Source organism: Talpa occidentalis, unplaced genomic scaffold (assembly GCF_014898055.3).
Source record: "Talpa occidentalis isolate TD23 unplaced genomic scaffold, MPIMG_talOcc4v2.1 talOcc4.13, whole genome shotgun sequence".
NCBI classification, from domain to species: domain Eukaryota; kingdom Metazoa; phylum Chordata; class Mammalia; order Eulipotyphla; family Talpidae; genus Talpa; species Talpa occidentalis.
The window spans coordinates 18,659,941-18,684,157 of NW_023601322.1; the positions used below are offsets into that span (position 1 = coordinate 18,659,941).

The 24,217-nt window shown below is 37.4% G+C and overlaps 1 protein-coding gene across 1 annotated transcript in view; it reads left to right on the forward strand.

Annotated features, from left to right (window-relative positions):
- Positions 1-24,217, forward strand: part of DYM (dymeclin) — a 309,395-nt gene that overhangs the window by 66,261 nt on the left and 218,917 nt on the right. The window contains exons 6-7 of the mRNA XM_054694056.1: positions 3,344-3,469; positions 4,820-4,962. Coding sequence (XP_054550031.1) covers positions 3,344-3,469; positions 4,820-4,962 — 269 coding nt within the window. The remainder of the gene's footprint in view (positions 1-3,343; positions 3,470-4,819; positions 4,963-24,217) is intronic.

Here is a 24,217-nt window from a genome sequence, read left to right on the forward strand (position 1 = left end):
TTTAAATGAACTAAAATAATTTCCTTCTGCATCTGGAACATAGAGTTAGATGTTAAATTGAAATGATTGCAGTTGGTTCTTTGTAACTGACGCAATGACTGAACACGCTAGCAGACTTACTGGAGGTTGTCACCTCCCCAGATAGGCTCTACCTTGTGGCATGGTATATATTTGTTCTGCAAGATTTGGCTTTAAGACTTGACCCAACTGAAAAGCCTGGGCCAGCTGACTAACACTATGGTTTCCGGGATAGGCTTAGGCTGTCGGAATAAATGATTATTATGAAGCAAAATCTGTAGGTTTTGAGCATCTAAATTATCATCAATAAGTCATAATATGACATGAAAGACCAGGTTTGCCTTTCATTCAAGAGAAAACAAGCATAAGAATTGTATTCCATGTTATTAATATTTAAAGCAATAAATGTAGAGATTTCATTAAAATTGTTCTACAATACTTGTTTTCTATAGTACTTTTAAAAAAAACTTCAGGGCCTCCCCGGTGGCGCAGCGGTTGAGCGCTGGGTTGCAAAGCTGCCCGCAGCCTCTGCAGCACCGGTTCGATCCCCGGCTGCTCCCCAGCCACCGGAGGAGGGTCCCACATGGCGCCCAGACCTCTCCTACTGCCCGCTGCTCCCCTCAGCAGTGTACTTCGGTCCTTCTGCCTGCTCTGCTCCCTGCTCTGGCTCTGGTGAATTCTCTCACCCTCCCGCGCTTCTGACTATACCCAGTGCTTGTTTAAATAAATAAATAAATAAATCTTTAAAAATAAATAAAATAAAAAAATAAAAAAACTTCTAGTGGTGTAATCATTGACTTGGAGGACTGTATGTGATTCAGAGATATAGGATCACACCTTTTCAAATATGTGTCATCAGCCACACCTACCACCAAGTCACCCATAGTCCTTCACCCTAGTCCATTGGTCCTCCTCCACACATTGCTTTTCACCCTCCCTCACTGTCCTGGTGTCCTCAGTTTTACTGACAGATTTCAAGGGTTTGTTATTGGTTTGGTTTTGCCTGATCTGTTTTATTACTCTATATTCCATGTGTAAGTGAAACCATGTGATATCTGTCTTTCTCTTTCTTTCTTTTGTTTCACTAAGAATGAGTCCCTCATGTTCCATCCGTGTTGCAAATGTCAAGATTTCATCTTTTTTTTTTTTTTAATAGCTGAGTAGTGTTCCATTATGTATATAGTGATCGTCTTAATCCACTTGTTTGTCCTTAGGCACTTGGGTTGTTTCTATAATGTGGCTTTTGTAAATAGTGCTACAGCAAACATAAAAGTGCATATATCCCTTCCAAAGAGCATTTTTGCATTCTGTGGGTAGATTCCTAAGAGTGGAATTGCTGGATCTTATGGAAGATCTGTTTTTAATGTTAATGTCCTAAGATTTTTGAGTAGAATTGAGATTTATTATATAATAAGATCAATTTCATGGGACTTTTCTCTTTTGTGTATTTTGTTTTAAAGCTATTCCTATCAACAATAATTCCTTAAAACATGTGGTGGAATTTAAGCTTGCTATGTTCTGGAATAAGTCATCTTTGTTTAATGGGCCTTCTTTTAAGTAGATATTAAGTACTTTTCTTCAGCCTTATCATGAATAATTCAGTTCTGTAAATATTTTGATACTCTTTTGAAGCTATTACTCTTTTTCCTATTTTTAGGTTTTGGCTTTCATTGTATAACTTGCTGCTGTATTTCATGGTAATCATGTTTAAATTTTTGCAATAACTAAAGATTTCTTGATGCATTTATTTCTGCTCAGTTGAAATTTTATTTCCTCTTTATTTGAGCTAAGATTTGTTTCTAAAATGTATTACAGATCTTGGGAGAAAAAGGGTAATCTTTTATAGTAGAAATATGCTTAATAATACCAGAATAATATTTTGAAGACTTTTCATATTTTGATGACTGCAGAGTTGGCCTTGAGAAAGTGGATCTTACAGACAGAAGATCTAGTACCACTGTTCTTGTAAAGTGATCAATTCCAAAAGACATTGTTTTCTTCCCTATACTGTGGTGTCTGTTCACTTCTACAATTTGAATATTTATTTCTGTATTATAACTAAAGAAGGGCGGGCATGAAGGCTTTACAGTGGTTCTTTTTTTTTTTTAAAGGGTTTATTTATTTATTTATTTATATTTATTTATTTATACAAGCACTGGGTACAGTTAGGGCCTCCCCGGTGGCGCAGCGGTTGAGCGCTGGGTTGCGAGGCTGCCCGCGGCCTCTGCGGCGCCGGTTCGATCCCCGGCTGCTCCCCGGCCACCGGAGGAGGGTCCCACATGGCGTGCAGACCTCTCCTGCCGCCCGCTGCTCCCCTCAGCAGTGTACTTCGGTCCTTCTGCCTGCTCTGCTCCCCGCTCTGGCTCTGGTGAATTCTCTCACCCTCCCGCGCTTCTGACTGTACCCAGTGCATGTATAAACAAAACAAACAAACCAGCAAACAAATAAATAAAGCATGCCTCTATAAAAAAAAAAAAAAAAAAAAAAAAAAAAAGAAGTGCGGGAGGGTGAGAGCAATCACCAGATCCAGAGTGGAGAGCAGAACAGGCAGACTGACGAAGTACACTGCTGAGGGGAGCAGCGGGCGGCAGGAGAGGTCTGCGCGCCATGTGGGACCCTCTCCGGAGCCTGGGGATCGAACCGGGGCTACAGAGGCTGCAGGCAGCTTCGCAACTCAGCACACAACTGCTGCGCCACCAGGGAGGCCCTTTACAGTGGTTCTTTATGGCAGATCACCAGTGGTGATTGTTTTCATTTTGCGTGAGTTGATGTGTGAATCACTTGGAGATGGAAACTGGAGAATAAGAAAATAATGGGGTACCTCATCCAGGTACATAAGCTAACTCTGGGAAAGGGTTTCATATTTTTGTTTGACTTAATTTTTATGTTAACTATATTCATGTCTTTTAAGAGCCTAGAAACATGTTCAATATTGGATTTGAGGTGTTTTTTTTTTTAAGTTTTGTTTTGATTTATTTATGCATACAAGACCTGGGATATTGGTCAGAGGTGCGGGGGTGAGAGGACTCGCCAGATACAGAGTGGGGAGCAGAAGAACAGGCAGATCTACTGAAATACACTGCTGAGGGGAGCAGCAGGCGAGACAGAAGAGAACTGCGGTGCCATGAGAGTCAGCTCCCTGGCCAGGGATTGACACCATACTACAGAGGCCTTTGAGAGCTTGATAGCGCTGAGACTTAAACTCCTGTGCCACCAGGAAGGCCCAGATTTGAGTTTTTAAGTGTGTAGCTTATTTAGATAAGATCATTGTCTTTATTTTCTAAGGTGATCATTATTCTGCTTTTTTTTTTTTCCTGTTCTGCAGAGATATTACATATGACATATCAGTAGAAGCGATTTCAACAATGGTTGTTTTCCTTTCCTGCCAACTCTTCCACAAGGAAGTTTTGCGACAGAGCATCAGTCACAAGTATTTGATGCGAGGTCCATGGTACGTTTTTAATTTAAATTTGCTAGGTTTTTTTTTTTTATTGTGTAAATATGTGTTTCTGGTTTTTTCTTCTTACTTTAATATTTCTCATATTTCCAACTGGACATTTCCTTTGATTGTAGTAAAAACTAGAGTTTGCTTTCCTGTCTAAATTAGTCTTCCTTCCTACCTCTTTGCATCCTCATCTGTCTTGCCTAGTGTTTGCTTTGCAGAATGGAAGCTTTAAAGTCATCTTTCTTCTTCCTTCTCCTTTGTTCTCAATGCCTGAATGCCATTGAATCATATTTGCTTATTGAAATCTTCCCCATCTCACCAGTCCCACTGAAATTGCTATTACCAGTGCCCTCTCAGCCTGTACTTGGACTGTTCCAACAGACTCTTAATTGACTATTTCGGTTTTCATTTTATCAACAAATGTTTATTGTGTACTTACTACATCCCATGCATGTGTTAAGATGTAGAGCTATGTATATGAGCAGAAACTTAGAATCTCCTAGTGGGTGAAGATGGGAATAGATAAATATTAAAATATTAAATATATGTGCATGTGCGCACACACACACAACCATATCTACTATTGATATATTCCTTACAGAATTTTAGAATGTAACACAAGTATGAATACGTTTCTTTGATTAAAATTCTCAGTGAATTGGGAGTTTTGTATTTTTCAGATGCCTCTTGCTACCTTGGTTTACACTGGTGGCATGTTTTCATAATATGGGGCTTTTGTCACATATTTGAGAATCACCAGTAATAGGGAAAGGGCCAGAGCTAAAGGTCAAGAACCTATCACAGAGTTTTCTCTCAGTTGCAGGAATTATCACCAATTGGTGGACACATAGCCCTTTTCACCTATGTTCTGTCCTTTCTCCTTTCATTAATTATTTATACTTAAAGATCATTGAAATTATCATTAAAAAATTTCTCTACGCCTATGTATATTTTTTGTTTGCATGCATAAATTGAGAAATTTCATACTTTATAAATATACTCTTATATTATTGCTTTTTAATTCCTGCTCTTTCCTACTGATCCTGTGTTACTACCTCCCTCCAAGTGCCAGGTACTGTATATACAGTGTATTTCATCTGTAATACAAATCACAAATAAAACAGTTAAATTTAGAGTGGAAGTAATTTGAGCAGTGATTATAGGCACAATAAGAGGAAAATCAGAAGTAAGCCTCAAGTCAGACCTAAAAGACCCTGGTCTTCCTTATTAAATGATAAGCCTAGATTTTTTCATATTATGCTAATTGAAAACTTCATATTGATTATGTTTGTCATTTTACAAAATCAAGTGACTCCCATAAATAAGTTGACTTTCTTCTTTTTTCTTTTTATGTAGTCTTCCATATACCAGTAAACTTGTGAAGACGTTGTTGTATAACTTTATCAGACAAGAAAAGCCCCCGCCTCCCGGAGCGCATGTTTTCCCTCAGCAGTCAGAGGGGGGAGGGCTGCTGTATGGACTTGCATCAGGAGTAGCAAGTAAGCCTTCCAGAATCTTTAAAGATCTTTGATGAACATAGGATTTTGTCTAATTAGTCATAAGAATTCTGTTCACTTGGCTGCTACTTCTAACAGGTTGGATCTGAGAATCTGACTGACGTACCTTAAAATACTAGTTTTTTTATTTATTACAGTGATTTGTGCATGGAATATATACAAATAGTGAATAAGTTGTTTACTGTAAGGCATCATTTCTCAAAAAGAATGTTTATAAATATGCATATTGTATTAGTTCTTATTGTATCATGTAAATACAGTTAAGCTCCTAGAAATTTTCTACTACTTGTGTTTTATGAGGAAATCGTTATTTTTTTTAAGATTTATTTATTTATTAATACAAAAGCTGGCGTAAGGCCAGAGGTGTTGGGGGGTGGGGCGAGAAGATTCACCAGAGACAGAGTGGGGAACAGAACAAGCAGATTGACCGTAATACACTGTTGAGGGGAGCAGCGGGAGAGTCAGGAGAGGTCTACTGCACTATGTAGGCTGCTCCCTGGCCAGCTGGGGATCGAACTCGTGCTGCAAAGGTTGTGGACAGCCTCATAGGTTGCGTCTTACCCCTTGCGCCATCAGGGAGGCCCTCATTATATTTTAGTGACATTATTGGTTAGGATTTTGCATGACCAATTAGGTATAGTTTTCTTTCTGTATTCAATATTTTATCTGTTGACAAATTAGCACATTTTGAAGAGTTTTATAAAAAATTCTGAAGTGGCACACACTTGAATTTTATCAGATTGGAAGCAAATTTTAACTGAAGAAAGTCCTTTCTCACTGTTCAGCACAGTGTTATCTCTGCTTCCCAGTGTACAGATCTGAAGACACTAGAAATCCAAGAGCACCTCTGGGTCCCCCTTTGTTATGTGGAGGACTTGGGTCATGTGAGGTATATAAACTGTGCTTTTGCTTTATTCTAAAATTAGACCGACACTTTGGCAGTTGTAAGGGCGCTCTTCATAAACCAGAAGCATGTGTTTGACTTAATTACATATTTCAGGGGTCAGTTGTTTGAGGGAATTTTAAATGGGGCTCACTTCTCCAACTGAATTTTGGCTGTAGTTTGTTGTCTACGTTTAGTGAACAATCCTTTGACGTGACAGTGTAGTACTGTGTGACAGTGTATTAGATAATGAAGCTTGGGAACGTCTTTGGATTAAAGGACCTCTGCTGATTTGAGGAATTTATCCACATTTGCCTTCATTTGGTTTCTTTTAATATTCTGAGTTAAATTACACTATGTTTACTGATGTCATTGTTTTTAGTGCTGAGAGGCTACCGAGAATACAGGTTTTCCAAATCACTCCTACTCTCTCTCCTCATTGCTTTCGATGAGGAAAATGTATACGCCTTTGCCTTCCTCATTTGTGACCTATAAAGGCAGCCCAAGAATGGGTTCTTGTGTCCTATGGGAAGGCTTCATTAATCTATTATTTTCTTTTTTTTTTTTTGATCGTTGAACTGGTCAGAAGTGTTTGAAAACTGAGTGTTTTCCAGTACTCCAATGTGGCTGCAGACTTTCTGAAGGAGATAGTATTGAGTTCATCAACTAACTGTTTTCTCCAAAACAATGGCAATAGTTGACAGTTTTTTAAAAGTAATCATAGGTTTGTAAGTAGTTCTTGGGAGTTATTTGTCATGAAAAAGAAGTCGAGTGTGGTATCTGGTGTCATCAGTATTGGTGCCCAAAAATTTGACTTTAAAATTGTAGGTTTGCTCATATATAGTGTATTATAAGGAAGTTCCTTTATTCCTTAATTCCCAGTGAACTTGTCTGTCGAATAAGAATGTTAGAAGATATGACCTCTGAGATTATTTCCACATAACTTGGCACCATATTGAGAGAGTAACTTTTGTTACTTGCACCGAAGGTCTGCTGCCTCTTATTCATTAAAATCATGATCATGTAAAAGAAAATAAACCTACCTGGTAAAGTTAGTGACCTGAAAATCTCTGACAATTAAAAAATATCAGAAATATTTTATCTTTTTGGCCTGCTCACACTTTAAAATGTATATAAAAATGTTTTGAAGAACTGGCTAAATTGAATACACCAGTCATGTTTTTGCTCTTTTTCCAACTTGGCTTTTCATTTTATGTGGTGCAAAAATTGGCTAGTCACAGTCAGAAAGGAAAATTTGATTGTTAAATAGATATTGACCACAAGAGGTTTCTCTTTGCTTCCTAAATGAACTTGTCTTGACAACAATCACTATGGTACAGTTTTTTATTCACTCATTTATCTGAAAGATTGTGTTTTCTTTTTCACAGTTTGTTTATAAAAGTAGCCAAAGATATTAATAAAGACTTAGAGCTGACTCAACCTGAATTATAATAAATATTTCAAATGTTCTACTAATCAAAGATAGCTGTAGTATTTGCAGTTTTAGTTATAGTCAGTAAGGTAATTGATAGTTAACTCTTACTTTAATCTGTAAGTACATCACCTTGCCTTGATAGAGATGTTCTGCAAAGCAAATTATCAAAGACTTTTACCTCTCTGATTTGTTACATGATGGAGCAGGGAGTATCATGATAACCAATAGTTGTTCAGACTGCTAAAACAAACTACCTATAGGCTGGGGGACTTGAATTAACATGTTTCTCACAGTTGAAGTGTGATCATGTGAAGTCTAAGATCAAGGTGCCAGCAGATTTGGTTCTTGGTGAGGGCTCTCTTCCTGGCTTGCATATGGCTGCACCGTATCTTCCCATGGTAGAGGGAGGAAGCTCCGGTGACTCTTCCTCCTCCAATAAGGGCACTAATCCATCATGGGGGCTCCACCCTCATGATCTCATTTAAACCAAATCACCTCCCAAGAGTTCCACTATTTGTTGTCATCATAATGGAGGTTAGGACTTGAATATATGTGTATCTGGGGGATATAGTCAGTTCATAACAGATATTCAGAAGGTTGTGCTGGAATTTCTCTCACTGAAATTCTGTTCAGGAGTCCACTGGTCTTATTTTGCATGCTAATGGCTAAGACATCTTTCAGCTCTAGTAGTTCTTCATTTTAAACCACAGCCTTGCTTTTGGTGGTGCTGAGATTGTGACCAAAGCAGATTACTCACAGTCTACTCCAACATCAATAATATGTAAACATCAACAAAAGAGGCATTCCAGGATATATAAGGAGCTCCTCCAAAAACAAATCTGTAATGAAACAGATTTTCTTTTCCGTTTTCGGGGGCCACCATTTATTTTGTCCTTTGGAGGGACTGGCTCTGACCTTTCCTAACTTGGTATTATGAAAGAGGTACAGATACTGGATTCTGGCTTATATTAGCTAAACCTAGAATTGAATGCTGGCCCTGCCATTTGCTAATATAGTGCTATTTTACTAAACAGCAACTCAAATTAATTGTAAAGTGATCAGATGAGCAAAGATAGAAGGGAAGATCATTTACACAATAAATGATCACTGTCAGTTACAAATATTACATAGTAATATTTAAAAGACAGCATTTAAACAAAAATAGAAAACCAGTGATCTTTCAATGATTTATAAGCTTACTCATATTTTTAATATAAAGAAATTATGAAAATATCTAGTATTTGGTATGTCCATTTATAAGAGAGCTCAGATATAGTCTCTAAAAGTATTATTATGTTAGAATTTTAATATTGTGAGAAGGGAAAAAGAAGTTACAGCATTTATTTTGTTTCTCTTTGATTCTTTTTAATTGCCTCTAATGCCTTAAAAAAGGGTGAAGTAATGAAGGGTTGACCTTGAAATTTCTTTTTTTTGTAACAACAAAGCTGTAATGTGATTATAACTGAGTATTTAATGTTTTAAAGAGCCAAGCCTAATTAAATGTGTTCTGCCAAACTTTGCTTTCCATCACAACTACTGAGGTTTTACACAATATCTTCTGATATATGACTTTTCCATTTGAATGAGCCATCAAAAATGTTTTTTTTCCTTTGCTTACAGAGGTGCGAATCCCAGCCAAATTGTAAGGCCAAAGTAGTGATTATTTACTTAGGCAAATGCTGTAACAGAGGAATTAATAAAGTAGAATTTGAAGATTAAAAGTCATTTCTCCCAGTTGCTGTTATTGAGAAAGTTATTGAATTCATTATGGTAGGTATGGTATGCAGTAGTTGTAATTTATTTTACATGAAGGTTATTTTTAGTCTTCAGTTTGGCTTTTTTTTGGACTGCCTCATCAAGAGAAAGAAAAACTGCAGTAAGAGAAAAAGTATGTGACACTCAGAAACAGGCATAGTTGTGAACACATTTCTAATTAAAGCACTTTGTACTTTCAAAAAAGAAGTACTTTAAAAACAATAGTTATATTCCTAATTTATTTGGGATTATTTGGTAGATTTAATGTATCAGGGAAAAGAAACACTTTTTTCCCACTTTCAGGACTGAACTCATTTTGTGACTTGTAAAATACAGTTAATTTCAATTTACTGTTTCCTTGTAGTGCTTCCTTGCAGGGATATATTGAACATTTAGATTAGTATCTGCAACACAAAATGACTGTTTAGTTTTAAAGTAGTAATAAGAGTTATTTTATTTTTAATTGTTCTCTGATAAAAGTCTTCAGATTTTTACTTTTTTTTTTTTTTAAAAAGGTGTTTATTAAATGCTACTCAGTGGAAGTAGTATGATGTCAAAACACAGGATTGACCTATCTTATCCTTGTAGCTTGCTGACAGCTACTGTTAAACCAGTTTCCAAAAATTGCTTTGAAATATGCCAGCCCACTACTCACATTTCCTTCATAACAGATTTGAAATGAAAGATGGAAGGATTTCTTTTATGCCACAAATAGATGGAGAATGAATACATTCATATTTACCAGGAAGAATACAGAAAAAGCAATCAACTTCAGATGAAATCCTTAGGGATAGGTCTCTAAGGCTTGCTCTAAGTGTTTGTTTAGCACAAATGATTTAATCTGTTTTTGAGACTCCTGCAGCATAATTTATGTTATTGTAGAATTTAAAATAGAAAAATAAAGTATTAATGATTTAAAAAATAAAAATATTAAAATCATGAAATTCTAAGTTTTTCAGAACACACATCCTACTGTTTGAAAAATAAAACTATAAAAATGATTTCCTTTGAAAATCAAAAGCACAATGAGATACCCTCTTACACCAAGGATGTGGAGAAAAAGGAACTCTCCTGCACTTTTGGTGGGAATAAAAACTGGTCCAACCACTATGGAAAGCTGTGTGGAGGTTCCTCAAACTACTAAAAATGGAGCTGCCATATGATCCAGCAATTCTACTCCTAGGAATCTACCCAAAGGACACAAAAACATTAATTCAAAAGGACACGTGCACCCCTATGTTTATTGCAGCACTATTTACAATAGCTAAGCTATGGAAACAACCCAGATGCCCCCAAATAGATGACTGGATCAAGAAGATGTGGTCCATATACACAATGTAATACTACTCAGCAATCAAAAAAGATTAACTCATGCCATTTGCAGCAACATGGATGGAGCTAAAAGGGATTATGCTGAAATAAGTCAGTAGGAAAAAGAAAAATATTGGATGGTTTCACTTATAGGAGGAATATAGGAGAACTAAATAAGTTATCAGGGGAAAAATAATAGCAAACAAAAATTGTCAGGCAGCTATAAATCGGAGACATTCTGTGGGGTAGGGAGAGGGATCAGAACGGGGGGGTGGTTTGGGGGGGGAAGAGCACAGGGGACTATGGTGATGGTGCACAGGTGAATTTGTGGTGGCAATTTTATGGGGACTACACCTGAGAGGAAGAAGCAAACATTGTACAAAAATGAACAATGATGTAAAATATATATAAAGTATAATTAAAATAATCCCCCCCAAATAAAATAATTTACTTTGAAATTGTGAAATTCTATGACAGTCAAGTATAAGTTTAACTTTTATTAAGCACATGTTTTAATTTACATTAATTTCAGCATGAGTGTTTGGAGTAAATGAAAGGTTAAAGTTATTCAAGGTTTCTTGCTGATAGAATTTATGAATGGTAGTAAAAATCTTCATAAATTATAGTTGGTGTAGTTTTGAAGACCACCTTTTAAATAAATAATATTTTAAAGCCTAGTGTTATGAGTTATTCAAACACTTCCCTTTTACAGTGTTTCTGTAACTTACTTTGAAAATTTATTAATAAAACAAGCTACAGTGATGGGTGATTATATGAATGTATAGATGGATAGGGATGTTACCACAAATGTAGCAAAATGATCATGTAAAATTTAGGAACTGGTTTTCCAGGTATTCACTGTATAATTTTTTTCAGTTTTTGTTTGTGTTTGACAATTTTCATAATAAAATCACTATGAAGATGAATTAGTGTATAAATTTTAGTTTGTTTTTAAAAGAGCTCCTAATCCTTCAAGAAGTGCTAGATAAGATTCTGGACAATGTAGGATCTGAGCAGACAAGGGCTTAAATCCTTGCTGCAAGCTTATTAGTTAATTACCAAGTTATGTAACCTTTCCAAACCCTTCCTTGGATGATTCTTTTCAGGATTACAGTAAATATCTCGTCTTGTGCTTTTTAAAAAAAAAATATTTACTTTTTTTAAAAAGATTTATTTATTTATGCATATAAGAACTGGGATACAGGCCAGAGGTGTGGGGGTGAGAGGATTCGCCAGACACAGAATGGGAGCAGAACAGGCAAATCTACTGAAATACACTGCTGAAGGGAGCAGTGCATGAGACAGGAGAGGTCTACTGTGCCATGTGGGTTAGCTCCCTGGCTGGGGATCGAACTCATTGGTGACAGCTAGATAGTGCTGAGACTTAAGACCTTGCTTCACCAGGGAGGTCCTTCACTTGTCTTTTTAAACGAGACCATTCTCCTTGAAGGCCCATCAAATCCAATCAGAAGAGTGGTTGAGAGGAAGGTCCATTTATTGTGTTGCTTAACAGCCTCTAGACTCACCTCTGCAAGGTTATAAGGAAACCATCCTAGACTGTAGCTAGGCAAAAGTGCGGGAGAGAAGTAGCTAACCATCCCCACTGGGAGGATAACGAGTTAGATGAGAATATAACTTTGGTAATTATTAGGTTTGAGCTGGAAACTCACTCCCTCCCACTTTTCCAATTGTTTAAGTCATTTTGCGGAATCCTAGTATCCTTGTTTAAAAAATGGAACTAGAATGTTTTAAAATATAAATAACATAGAAGTAATGAATAAATGTGTGGACTATGATGGATGTGGAAAACAAATGTTACCATTTATCTGTTTCATCTTTATTCCTTTCATATGTACCAATTTCTTTCGTTTTCCAAACACCTGACATATCTTTCCTATTTCCTGTTCCCTGAGCCTTTCTGCTTTCAATGTAGTCTGTAAAATTAAGGTCCTTAACCCCTCTTTCCAGATTACTAAAAGGATGATAATACAGATTCAAGAGCAACCTCCACAACACCCTTAATTGTAGCTTCACTCATTTGGAAGTCTTGTTATCTATTTATACCATTTTTAGACCATTTGTTGCAAAAGCAGCCAAGTTGAGCTAAAATTGTGTTAAAAATTTCATAAGTTACTGAATCACTTATTTTCATAGTCTGACATGGATGATATTTTCTGTGGTTCCTGAGGATCTTTGATTTTTTCTTCCGTCTCTGAATTCCCTGGCTTCTTGCACTGGCCTAAGCCTTTTTGTTACCTAATACTACCCCTGCTAGAATTTGAATAAGTAGGAATTGTTATTTATACCTACTCCTGCATTAAAAGAGAGCCTGGATTATGAGAGATACTAATTATTTGTTGAATGAGTGAATGTCATTGTCTGAAAATGATATGAACTGGAAATTGGATGATTCAGGAGTAGGAAAGTACAAGAGGTAATTGTTATATACAAGAGGTAATTGTTTTGCCTAAACATTTTTAGTAAATCTCCATTTTCAGCTCTGTTTCTCACTCCTACCTCCATTCCATGTGCCTTCTCTAATTCTATACCCTTGCCAAAGATTCTGCTGGGCAGATGGACTCTCCTTTTATTATAGCCCATTCTATGAGAATTTAAGTCTGTGTCGTTTTCTACTTTATTCACTGTTAACTGTCTGTCAAAAATTTGTCACAGTCTTCCATCCATGAGAATGGTCCTGTTCTCATCCTCTTATTGGTTGTGGATTTATTCTTATAACTACTCTTTTATGTTTCATTTGAAAAAAATTAATAGAGCTTATTCTTTTGAGTAGTTGTAGGTTATAGGAAAATGAGCAAAAAATACAGATTTCACCCCCAGTTTGTCTTATTATTGACATTTTAGTGTGCTACCTTTGTTACAGTTGATAAGCCACTGGTGTACATCACTTTTATTAGGGTTTTTTCTTGTTGGTTTATAGTTTTGTGGGTTTTGACAAATGCATAATTGCCCAAGCTTTCAAATAACCAAATTGTCCTTAAGTAGTTGAAACAAACTATGGTTCATTATTTATTGGAATGTTATTGATGGATAAAAAGAAAGAAGCTATGAAGTTATGATAAAAGAAGCATCTCCAAATAGCTTGTATACATATAGATTTAATCTGGGATAGATTAAAAAAAAAATCTTAACTGCCTCCCAGAGTTTTTAGTGGGGAAGAGGGACAAGTGGGTTGCAAGCAGGGAAACTTCAGGTGGCAAAACTGTTCTGTGTATGGGAGTGTTCTGAGTAATGATGGCTCCTCTTATTAGCTGCTTGTTTATGAAACTTCTTATATTGTTTACAAACTTCTGTAAATTCTGTTCTCGTTGTTTCTCGTCTGTGTGGATGTATATTTTTTAACTGTACATTTATATGATCTATAAATTTTTGCTCTTGTGAGTATTGAGTGAACAATATTTATATCCAATTTTTAAAAAGTAATTTAGATTATTTCCTTCAGAATTATGCCCAGTGAAATAAACCAAAAGGAAAAAGAAAAATATCAGATGGTTTCACTTATAGCAGGAATATAGGGGAACCAAATAAGACATCAGTGTAAAAAAATAATAACAGTACAAAATACAACAAGGCAAAAAGGGACAATTACAAATCAGAGACATCCTGCAGGGGAGGAGGAGGGAGAGGGATCAGAGGGAGGGAGGGAAGAGCACAGGGGACTGAGGTGATGGTGTACTGGTGCGTTGGTGAAGGAAACCCTATGGGGACTACACCTGAGGGGGTGGGGGGAAGCAAATATTGTTTAAAAATGAAAAATCATGTAAAAAATAAAAATATGCTTTAAAAAAAGAACATTACCTTAGTAGAAGGAAAAAGGAATTCCAAGAAAAAAAATAGATTATTTCCTTCAGATATGTCAATTCTGGACATTTTGATTGATTTGATTTGACTTTGCAAAATTAACCAGTGGACATTTACATTCCTATTTTTCAAATAGTAAAATACACTCATACATTTCTTTAAAAAAATATTTTTTAAATACAGATATACACATGGCCAACTGACACGTTAAGTAGTGTTCTTTATCACTTATTATTGAAATCACTTATCAGGGAAATGCAAATGAAAACCATAATGAGATACCCTCTTACACATGTGAGAATGGCCCATGTCAAAATAACCAAAAACAAAAAGTGTTGGCAGAAAAAGGAAGCCTCATACACTGTGGGATGTATACTTGTCAGTCAGTCCCTATGGAAGAAAGTATGGCGGTTTCTTATCTCATACTTCTGACAAGGGGCTACTATCCAGGATCTACAAATAATTCATACAATTCAACAAAAAGAAAACATAACACAATCAAAACACAGGAGACCTAGATAGATAATTTTCCAAAGAAGACATACAGATGTGCCAAAAGGCAATCATTACTAATCATCAAGGAAATGCAAATCAGAATCACAATGAGATACCCTCTCATACCTGTGAGAATGGCCCAAATCAAAAAAGTCTAGAAACAACAAATGATGGCAAGATGTGGAGAGAAAGGGACTCTCAGATAGTTGGTAAGAATGTAGTATGGTCCAGCCTCTATGGAAAACAGTATGGGGGTTTCTCAAAATATTAAAGGTAGATTAGCATCTGCTATACCATTCCTACGTATCTATCCAAAGAATGCAAACACACAAATTCAAAGGGATATATTTGCTCCTTTGTTCATTGCAGCAATATTTACAATAGCCGAGTATGGAAGCAACTTAGGTGCCCAGTCCACAGATAAGTGGATTAAAGTGTTTGCTATGCATGCATGTATGTCAGTTTCTAGAGTTAAAGCATACAGATACACAAACACACAGGAACACTACTCAGCCATAAAGAAGGTGAACTTTTACCATTTGTGACAACATGGCTAGACCTTGAAACAAAATCAAAACATAATTAAACCAAAAAGAAACCCTGGAACCCTGACTATAAAACGGAGGCTTCCGAAAGGGGAAGGGGAGAACTGAGAAGAAAAGAGGAAGGGGCGCAATAGACCTTGGTGGAGGGCCACAGTGCCTTTGTGGTGGGTGTGGTGTGGTAGCGTACACACGAAGACGTGGGATCCTTATTTCTGAACCACATACATGTTGTAAGCCAGTGTTACCTCACTTAAAAAAAATGCAGGTATGTATATTTTTTGTGTGTGTGAGGATGTGTTTATAAATAATCTTTAAACATTTTACACAGTGTTAGAAGTTGTGAAAATTAAAAATGTTAAGATTAGTTGCTACTGTAATAAATCAGCTGTTTCCAATTTTTCTTTTTTTTGTCTCCATCCCTATGTATTTATTTAGCAGCCAGTCTTTTTGATGTGAGATTTGTTAAGCTCTCCTGTAACTGTAGCCATTGCTTTTTCTAAGTTTATGAAAAAACAGATATAATATCATAACTGATTTAGTATGTTAATATGGGACAGCATTAGTCATAGGTAAATCTGATAATAAAGGTTATATAATTGAACACCATTCATTTGTAAGAACATCAGAAAGAACTTGAATTTCTTGGCCTGTTGGTTGTCTTCAGAATTGGGCAGGGGCACTTACCTTGAGAAGCTTTTGTCTTTTTTTTTTTTTTCTTTCTTTCTTTTTTTTTTTTTTTTAATAGAGGCATGTTTTATTTATTTGTTTGTTTGTTTGTTTGTTTTGTTTATACATGCACTGGTTACAGTCAGAAGCGTGGGAGGGTGAGAGGATTCACCAGAGCCAGAGCGGGGAGCAGAGCAGGCAGAAGGACCGAAGTACACTGCTGAGGGGAGCAGCGGGTGGCAGGAGAGGTCTGCGCGCCATGTGGGACCCTCCTCTGGTGGCCGGGGAGCAGCCGGGGATCGAACCGGCGCCGCAGAGGCCGCGGGCAGCCTCGCAAACCAGCGCTCAACCGCTGCGCCACCGGGGAGGCCCAAGAAGCTTTTGTCACTTACCTTGAGAAGCTTTTGTCACTTACCTTGAGAAGCTTAACCCCTCACAGCCTGCCCTCCCTTCCCAGACTCTCCTCACCCCACCTGAGCAGCTTTGTCTGATACCCTTCCATGCACTGAGATGTTTTCCTCCCCTGTCTGCAGATCTGTCACTCACCTTCACACTCAGCTCGCAGGCAGCCTTTTGGGGAAGCTCTCGTCGTCGTCGGCCATGGCAGAGCCAGTCCTTTTTTTTCTCCACAGAACTCTGTACAACTCTCAGTACAGGGCCTCCCCAGTGGCGCAGCGTTTGAGTCCTGGGTTGCGAAGTTGCCTGCAGCCTCTGCAGCGCCGGTTTGATCCCCGGCCGCTGGGTGAGGGTCCCACATGGCGCGCAGACCTCTCCTGCTGCGCCCACTGCTCCCCTCAGCAGTGTACTTCGTCAGTCTGCCTGTTCTGCTCTCCGCTCTGGCGAATTCTCTCACTCTTCCTGCACTTCTGACTGTACCCAGTGCTTGTATAAATAAATAAATAAATCTTAAAAAAAAACAACCCAAAACTCTCAGTACAATGTATTATAACCACATTTCTGCCTGACTCCTCTCTTCAGATTATGGGCACCTTGACTATGGTGACAGTTTATTTACTGAAGACTCTTAGCATGCCTACCAAAGAAACTATATAGTCAATGTTTATTTACCCTAAGAAAGGGACAGAATGTCTGGGAGCCATGGTTCCTTAGGGCAAATTCAGGAAATACACACACAGTACTAAGATGAACAGAAGGTAGATAAGTCCACAAAACAAAACAAATTCCCCCCTACCCCCCTAAAACAGAGAATTCTGTTGATAAAGATAGAGAAGAGAGAAGTCTGGTAAGATAATTTGGGGCCAGGCTCTTTGTGAACCATACAGTGCTATTTCTTCTAGCAGACAGATTGACAGTAGGCCTGTTACAGCCCCAAAGATCTCATCTATGATGAACTTTAAATTTGTTGTAATTCTACAGCGAGGGACTTTCACACCCCCTTTATTGTTCTAGAGCTGCAGTGGCTATGAGGAGGAGTGAATGAGAGTATCACTTTAGACTCAGATCTATTTACCTCTATTAGATAAGTAAGGAACTTAGCCTCTTTGAGCTTTAATTTCTTTTTTCAAATTATTATTTAATTTTTTTTAACCAAAATCCCATTGTTTTAGTGCTTTGGCAGTATAGGATTTCCCCCCTCAGATGTCATCACCATAGCTCTCCCACCACCAAAGCTTTACTTTCAAAACACGCAAGCTTTAATTTCTTCATTTGTAAAATTAGGTGAGTAAAAATAATGCTCGGTGAGATCTAAATGTTGTAATTTGTTTAGATCACTATTAAACAGCAGAAACTGTTCTTTTTCTTTTCTCTTGCTCACTTTCCTTCCATCACTCCCCTCAGCAGTCCCTTGAGTCAGGTGGTCTTTAAATTTTATTGATCTCACATCCCATCAATATAACCTTTTAAAGCAATCCCCGATTTAAGTGAGTTGATTTATAAATTATGTAATGCATTTTTATACTAATATATTATGTATATTATAAGACATTGACAAATTGACATTTTCCCAAGGATAAGATTAAACAGAAACTTTTAGGTACTTAAAATTGTGTTTGCTATAGCAACATAGAAAACTTTTTTGATATTAAAATTGTTAATAATCACCTGGGTGAGTTTTTAAAGGTCTTACTAATTGCAGGGGGTTCATAGTGTCATCATTTAATGTTTAAAAGAAACAGTGTATATTTAGAACCATGTTCATCACTAATAATGGTGGCTATAAATTTGTAGTTCAGAGACTTGGTAATGGATGGGGAAGCAGCTTTCTTCAGAGATCTGGCTAATATGGTCTATTTTCAGCTTACAAGATGACTTAACAAAGAGTCCATGCAAGTAGTAAAAGGATTGGCCTTGTTTTTTTTATATTGTTTGATTATACTTGAATGTGTGTGTGTGTGTGTGTGAGAGAGAGAGAGAGAGAGAGAGAGAGAGAGAAAGAGATCTGTTTGCCAGAACATTTTAATGTTTTAAAGTGTTAACTTTTTTTTGTTTAAAGATTTATTTATTTTATTTATACAAGCACCAGGTACAGTCAGAAGTGCAGGAGGGTGAGAGAATTCACCAGAGCCAGAACAGGGAGCAGAACAGGCAGACTGATGAAATACACTGCTGAGGGGAGCAGCAGGCATGGCAGGAGAGGTCTGCGCGCCATGTGGGACCCTCCCCAGCGGCCTGGGATGGAACCAGCACTGCAGAGGCTGTGGGCAGCTTCGCAGCCCAGGGCTCAACCGCTGCGCCACCAGGGGAGGCCCTAAAGTGTAACGTTTTAATGGTTTTATGGTTCTAGTATTTTTAAAATAGATTTTTATGAGAGTCAGTTTAGTTAAACCTACAATATTATTGAGCACTCCAAATCACAATCTGTCTCATTATGCTGACAGAGAAGGAAGAAGCTAATGTCTCTGTCACCTCTGCTGTGGTCAGGACCCCCACTCTTCCTTCAGATACCTGAGTTACTGGCCTGACATGTGACTTCCTGGCAGATGGGCTGAGTGTGAGCTCCAGTGTCAGTCTGGATATCGCACATTGCTAAAGCTTTGTAAAGTCTTCGTGTTTCTTAGAGAAACATAAGGTTCTAACTTTTTCTTTCCTTCCCCAACTTTGGGAAGTACTAGTATTAGTGTGCATTTATTAAGTGCTCATTGAGTTGAATTGAATGCTTTGGGAATATATTTTTGAATTTCATGCCATTCAGATCATTCTGACTTGCAGTGCTCATTTTCTCCCCACATATCTCACATTTATTACCAGTAATGTTGGTTTGCGGATCCTTCTTGTCCTGGAAATCCCCTTTTTCAAATACATATGGATGTTCTCTCATTGCAAAGACTTTAGTTTTCTAGTGTTTCCCATGCTCCCATTTTCTTACCTTTGATGGTCGATCACATTTGCTATTGCTGCCAATAAAGCTACAGACACCATTCTTCATAATGAAGATTTTCTTCTTTCCCAGTAGTTGTCAGAATGTTGGGAAGAAATTCCTTGAGTGTTAGTTTCAACTGAGGAGTACTCACAGGTTCTCTTATCTTCAGCCTCTTGCTTGGAACCCCTTCTTAGTAACCAGAAAAGTAGTAGCTTGAGGGCCTCCCCTGTGGCGTAGCGGTTGAGTGCTGGGTTGCGAAGCTGCCTGTACCTGGCTGCTCCCCAGCCACCAGAGGAGGGTCCCACATGGCGCGCAGACCTCTCCTGCCACCCGCTGCTCCCCTCAGCAGTGTACTTCGTTCCTTCTGCCTGCTCTGCTCCCCGCTCTGGCTCTGGTGAACTCTCTCACCCTCCTGCGCTTCTGACTGTACCCAGTGCTTGTATAAATAAATAAATAAATCTTTAAAAATAAATAAATAAATAAATAAATGAAACTGAGAGCAATTTAAAAAAAAAAAAGTAGTAGCTTGAAACCGATATGGAAAAGAATGCCTATTACAAAAGTACTATATACTTTATTGTGTCTGTAGTCATTTGATTTATATTTCCTTCTTCAGGAGTGAGACTTGATTGCTAATGTAGGCAGTGAGTCTTAAGATTTTAGTATGTAGGAATTTTTACTTGATTCCAAATTAATTCTGGCATTGTTAAAGTTAATAAGTTAATTTTTGTTTTTCTGTATTGATTTAATCCTAATGTTAATCTAGGTAGTTTCCAACAAAATCTCATGCATAATTCATATTTCTGTCTCAGTTTTTTAGTTAGAGAAAATAAAGAATTCCACTTAATTTTTTTATAAAATGTAAAAAATTTGATCTGCAAAAGTATAAAATTAAATATGACTTTTGAAAAATTGTGCTAGGTCCTGGGGGTACAAAGGAATCACACCACGGTGAAGCAGGGAAGGCCCTGCTTCAGTGAACCCACAGTCTTGCAGAGAGGACAGGCACGCAGGCTGGGAGTATACAGTAGTACCGCCATGTGTAAGAGACAGAAGAGGTTTGTGTTAACATCAAGCATTCTAGACATAATAAAGCCCTTTACTTTTTGCAGTGGGTGACATATTACATTTTATTTCCTCAGCTGAAGGAGTGAATGGTTGTATTTGTTTAAAGCTTGATGAAAGACTTTATCTTTTTCTTCTATCATTAACGTACATTCCTAAGTTTCGTGTTTTAGTGGATCTACCTCAGCAGAGCAGATGGAAGGGACTGGAGTGCTGAGGGGTTACAGACCATGTGTGTGTGGGGGGATATTGTGGCAAGGCGTATTCAGTCTGAAGAAGGGAACTCCTGTTGAGGTATATAATGCCAGATGCTGAGAGGTTTGATATGATCTGATACCATTTTCCTCTAGGCAGTATTTCCATCAGCTTTAACCAAATTCATGCAACTGCCATCATTTTGTTTTTCACCAGTACAACTTGAATTCCAGTTTGCTTACTTCACTTTAAAATGATTTACCTTTTCAAAGTTCTAATTACATGATTTTACTCTATCCTTGTACTTAATACTCTTTTTTTTTTTTAAAGATTTATTTATTTATGCATACAAGAGCTGGGGTACAGGCCAGAGATGCGGGGTGGGGGCGGCGGGGGGTGAGAGGATTCACCAGAGACAGAGTAAGGAACAGAACAGGCAGACTGACTGAAAAATACTGCTGAGGGAAGCAGCAGGCGAGACAGAAGAGGCCTGCCTCACCATGTGGGTTGCTCCCTGGCCAGCCGGGGATTGAACTCGTGCTGCAGAGGCTGCAGATTGCTTCATAGTGCGACGCTTAACCCCTTGTGCCACTAGGGAGGCCCCTGTACTTAATACTCTTATACTTATTAAGCGATAAAACCCTTAAAAATTGTGAGATTGATATGTTAGTTCCCTCTATATATATTTCTCATTTGCATATTTTATGATGAAGATTCTTAAAAAGTCATTCTGTTCCTCACTAAAGTCCCTCACTTGACCAGTGAGGGCCATGCTTCATTTTGGGAAACTGCTTTACTAGTTTTTGTTGTATTTTTTAAAATTGAGGTAACATTGATATACAACAATGCATGATTCAGAGGTATAGGTCCACACTTCTTCAGGTGCGTGTTACTACACTACACTCACCGCCAAGGCACCATGATCCTCCACCATGGTCCATTGAGCTCCCCCATACACCACCTGCACCGCTAGTAGCCTCAGTTCTGCAGTCAGATTTCTAGGCTTTGTTTTGTTTCTCTATACTCCACATATATTCCACATGAATGAAATCATCCTATGTTTGTCTTTCTCCTTCAGAGTAATTGCACTTAGCATAACCTCCAGTTCTATCCATGTTGTCACAAATGGCAAGAGTTCTTCCTTTTTTTTCAAAAAGAAAAAAGACAGGTAACGGTATATTGTGAATATATACCACATTCCCATTGTGAATATATATATACCACATCTTCTTTATTCATTCATCTGTCATTGGGCACTTAGGTCGGGAAACACTGCTGTAAAAGGCTGACATTGGGACAGTTGGAAAGAAGTTACTAGGAACCAGATGTGTTCAGTGGAAGTCCTATCTGTACTCTGAGTTCATAGTTTCCTTTCTTATTTCATGGATCACAGTTAATTTGCCTAATATTTTTGCATGTGTATGATGAAATAGGGTGCTGGGGATGCTACATTTCTTATTCATTTTGATTCTTTTTGTGTTTTACTATAGTATCAAGCTCATTTATTTTATTTTTGTTTTTTTAATTTTGTATATTTTTTTACATCATTTTAAATTTTTTGTATAATGTATGTATTTTCATTTTGGTTATAGTCCCTGTACAATGCCCACCACCTTTGTTTTGATCCTATACCCTCTACTTGCCCCCCCCCCAGCCCCGTATTGTATCTCTGGTTTATAGTTGCTTGTTGATTTTGATTTTTACTTTATTATAAGTAGTCTTTTTTCCTAATCCCTTATTTAGGTTTTCTAAATTCCTGCTATGAGTGAGACCATCCAGTATTTTTCTTTCTGGCTTATTTCACTGAGCATGATCCCTTCCAGCTCCATCCATGTTGCTGCAAATTGCATGAGTTTCTCTTTTTTGATTGCTGAGTAATATTCCATTGTGTATATGTACCACATCTTCTCGATCCAGTCATCTATTTTTGGGCATTTGGGTTGTTTCCATAGCTTTCCTATTGTAAATAGTGCTACCATAAACATAGGGGTGCAGGTGGCCTTTTGAATTAATGTTTTTGGGCATTTGGGTGGTTTCCATAGCATACTTATTGTAAATAGTGCTGCCATAAATATAGGGGTGCAGGTGCCCTTTTGAATTAATGTTTCTGTGTCCTTTGAGTAAATACCTAGGAGTGGAATTGCTGGATCATATGGAAACTCCATCTTTAGCAGATTGAGGAACCTCTACACAGCTCTCCATAGTAGTTGGACCATTTTGCACTCCCACCAGCAGTGCGGGAGAGTTCCTTTTTCTCCACATCCTCGCCAACATTTGTTGTTGCTAGTTTTTTTTAATATGTGCCATTCTCACCATTGTAAGATGGTATCTCTTTGTAGTTTTGATTTGCATTTCCCTGATTATCATTGATGTTGAACATTTTTTCATATACCTGTTGGCCATTTGCATTTCCTCCCTGGAGAAGTTTCTTTTTAGCTCTTCTGCCTATTTTTTGACTGGGTTATTTTCTTTGTTTTTGTTGAGTCTCGTCAGCTCTTTATAGATTTTTGTGATCAGTCCTTTATCATTAGTGTTGTGCGCAAAAAATTTCTCCCAATCAGTGGGGTATCTCTTTGTTTTGGTTACTGTCTCTTTTGCTGTACAGAAGCTCTTTAATTTGATGTAGTCCCAGCTGTTTATCTTTTCCTTCACTATCACTGCTTTGGGTGATGTGTCTTTAAAGATGTTACTGAGGTGTTTGTCATGTAGTGTTTTACCTATATTTCCTTCTATGTATTTTATGGTTTCAGGTCTTATGTCTAGTTCTTTAATCCATTTTGAGTTGGTTTTTGTGTATGGTGTGAGGTAGTAGTCAAGCTTCATTTGTTTGTATGTAGTAACCCAGTTTTCGCAGCACCATTTATTGAACAAACTTTCTTTGCTCCAGTGCATATTCTTTGCTCCTTTGTCAAAGATTAGTTGACTATAAATCTGTGGGTTTATTTCTGGGTTTTCTATTCGGCTCCATTGGTCCGTGTGTCTGTTCTTGTTCCAGTACCATGCTTTGTAATATAGTTTGAAGTCTGGGAGTGTGAAGCCTCCATTCCCGTCTTTTTTTTTTTTTCAGGAGCGCTTTGGCTATTTGGGGTTTTTGGTGGCTCCATAATGAATTTCATCAATATTTGTTTTATTTCTTTGAAGAATGTCATTGAAATTTTTATTGGAATAGCATTAAATATGTAAATTGCTTTTGGTAGGATAGCCATTTTGATGTTAATTCTTCCAATCCATGAGCAGGGGATGTCTTTTCCATTTCTTTGTGTCTTCTTTTATTTCTTTTAACATTATGTTATAGTTTTCTTTGTATAGGTCCTTTACCTCTTTTGTTAGGTTTATTCCCAAGTTTTTGATTTTTTTTTGGGTTTCAATAATAAAAAGGATGGTTTTCTTGATTTCTTCTTCAGATTTTTTGTTTGTGTATAGGAAGGCTATTGATTTTTGTGTGTTGATTTTGTATCCTGCTACTTTACTAAACTGGTTGATTAGTTTGATTAGTTTTTCTATGGAGTTTTTGGGTTTCTCTATGTGTAATATATCATCTGTGAATAGTGATAGTTTTACTTCTTCCTTCCCTATTTGAATTCCTTGTATGTCTTTTTCTTGTCTTATTGCTCTGGCTAGGACTTCCAGTATTATATTGAAAAGCAGTGGTGAGAGTGGACATCCTTGTCTTGTTGCAGATCTTAATGGAAGTGCTTTCAACTTTCCACCATTGAGAATGATATTGGCTATGGGCTTGTCATGTA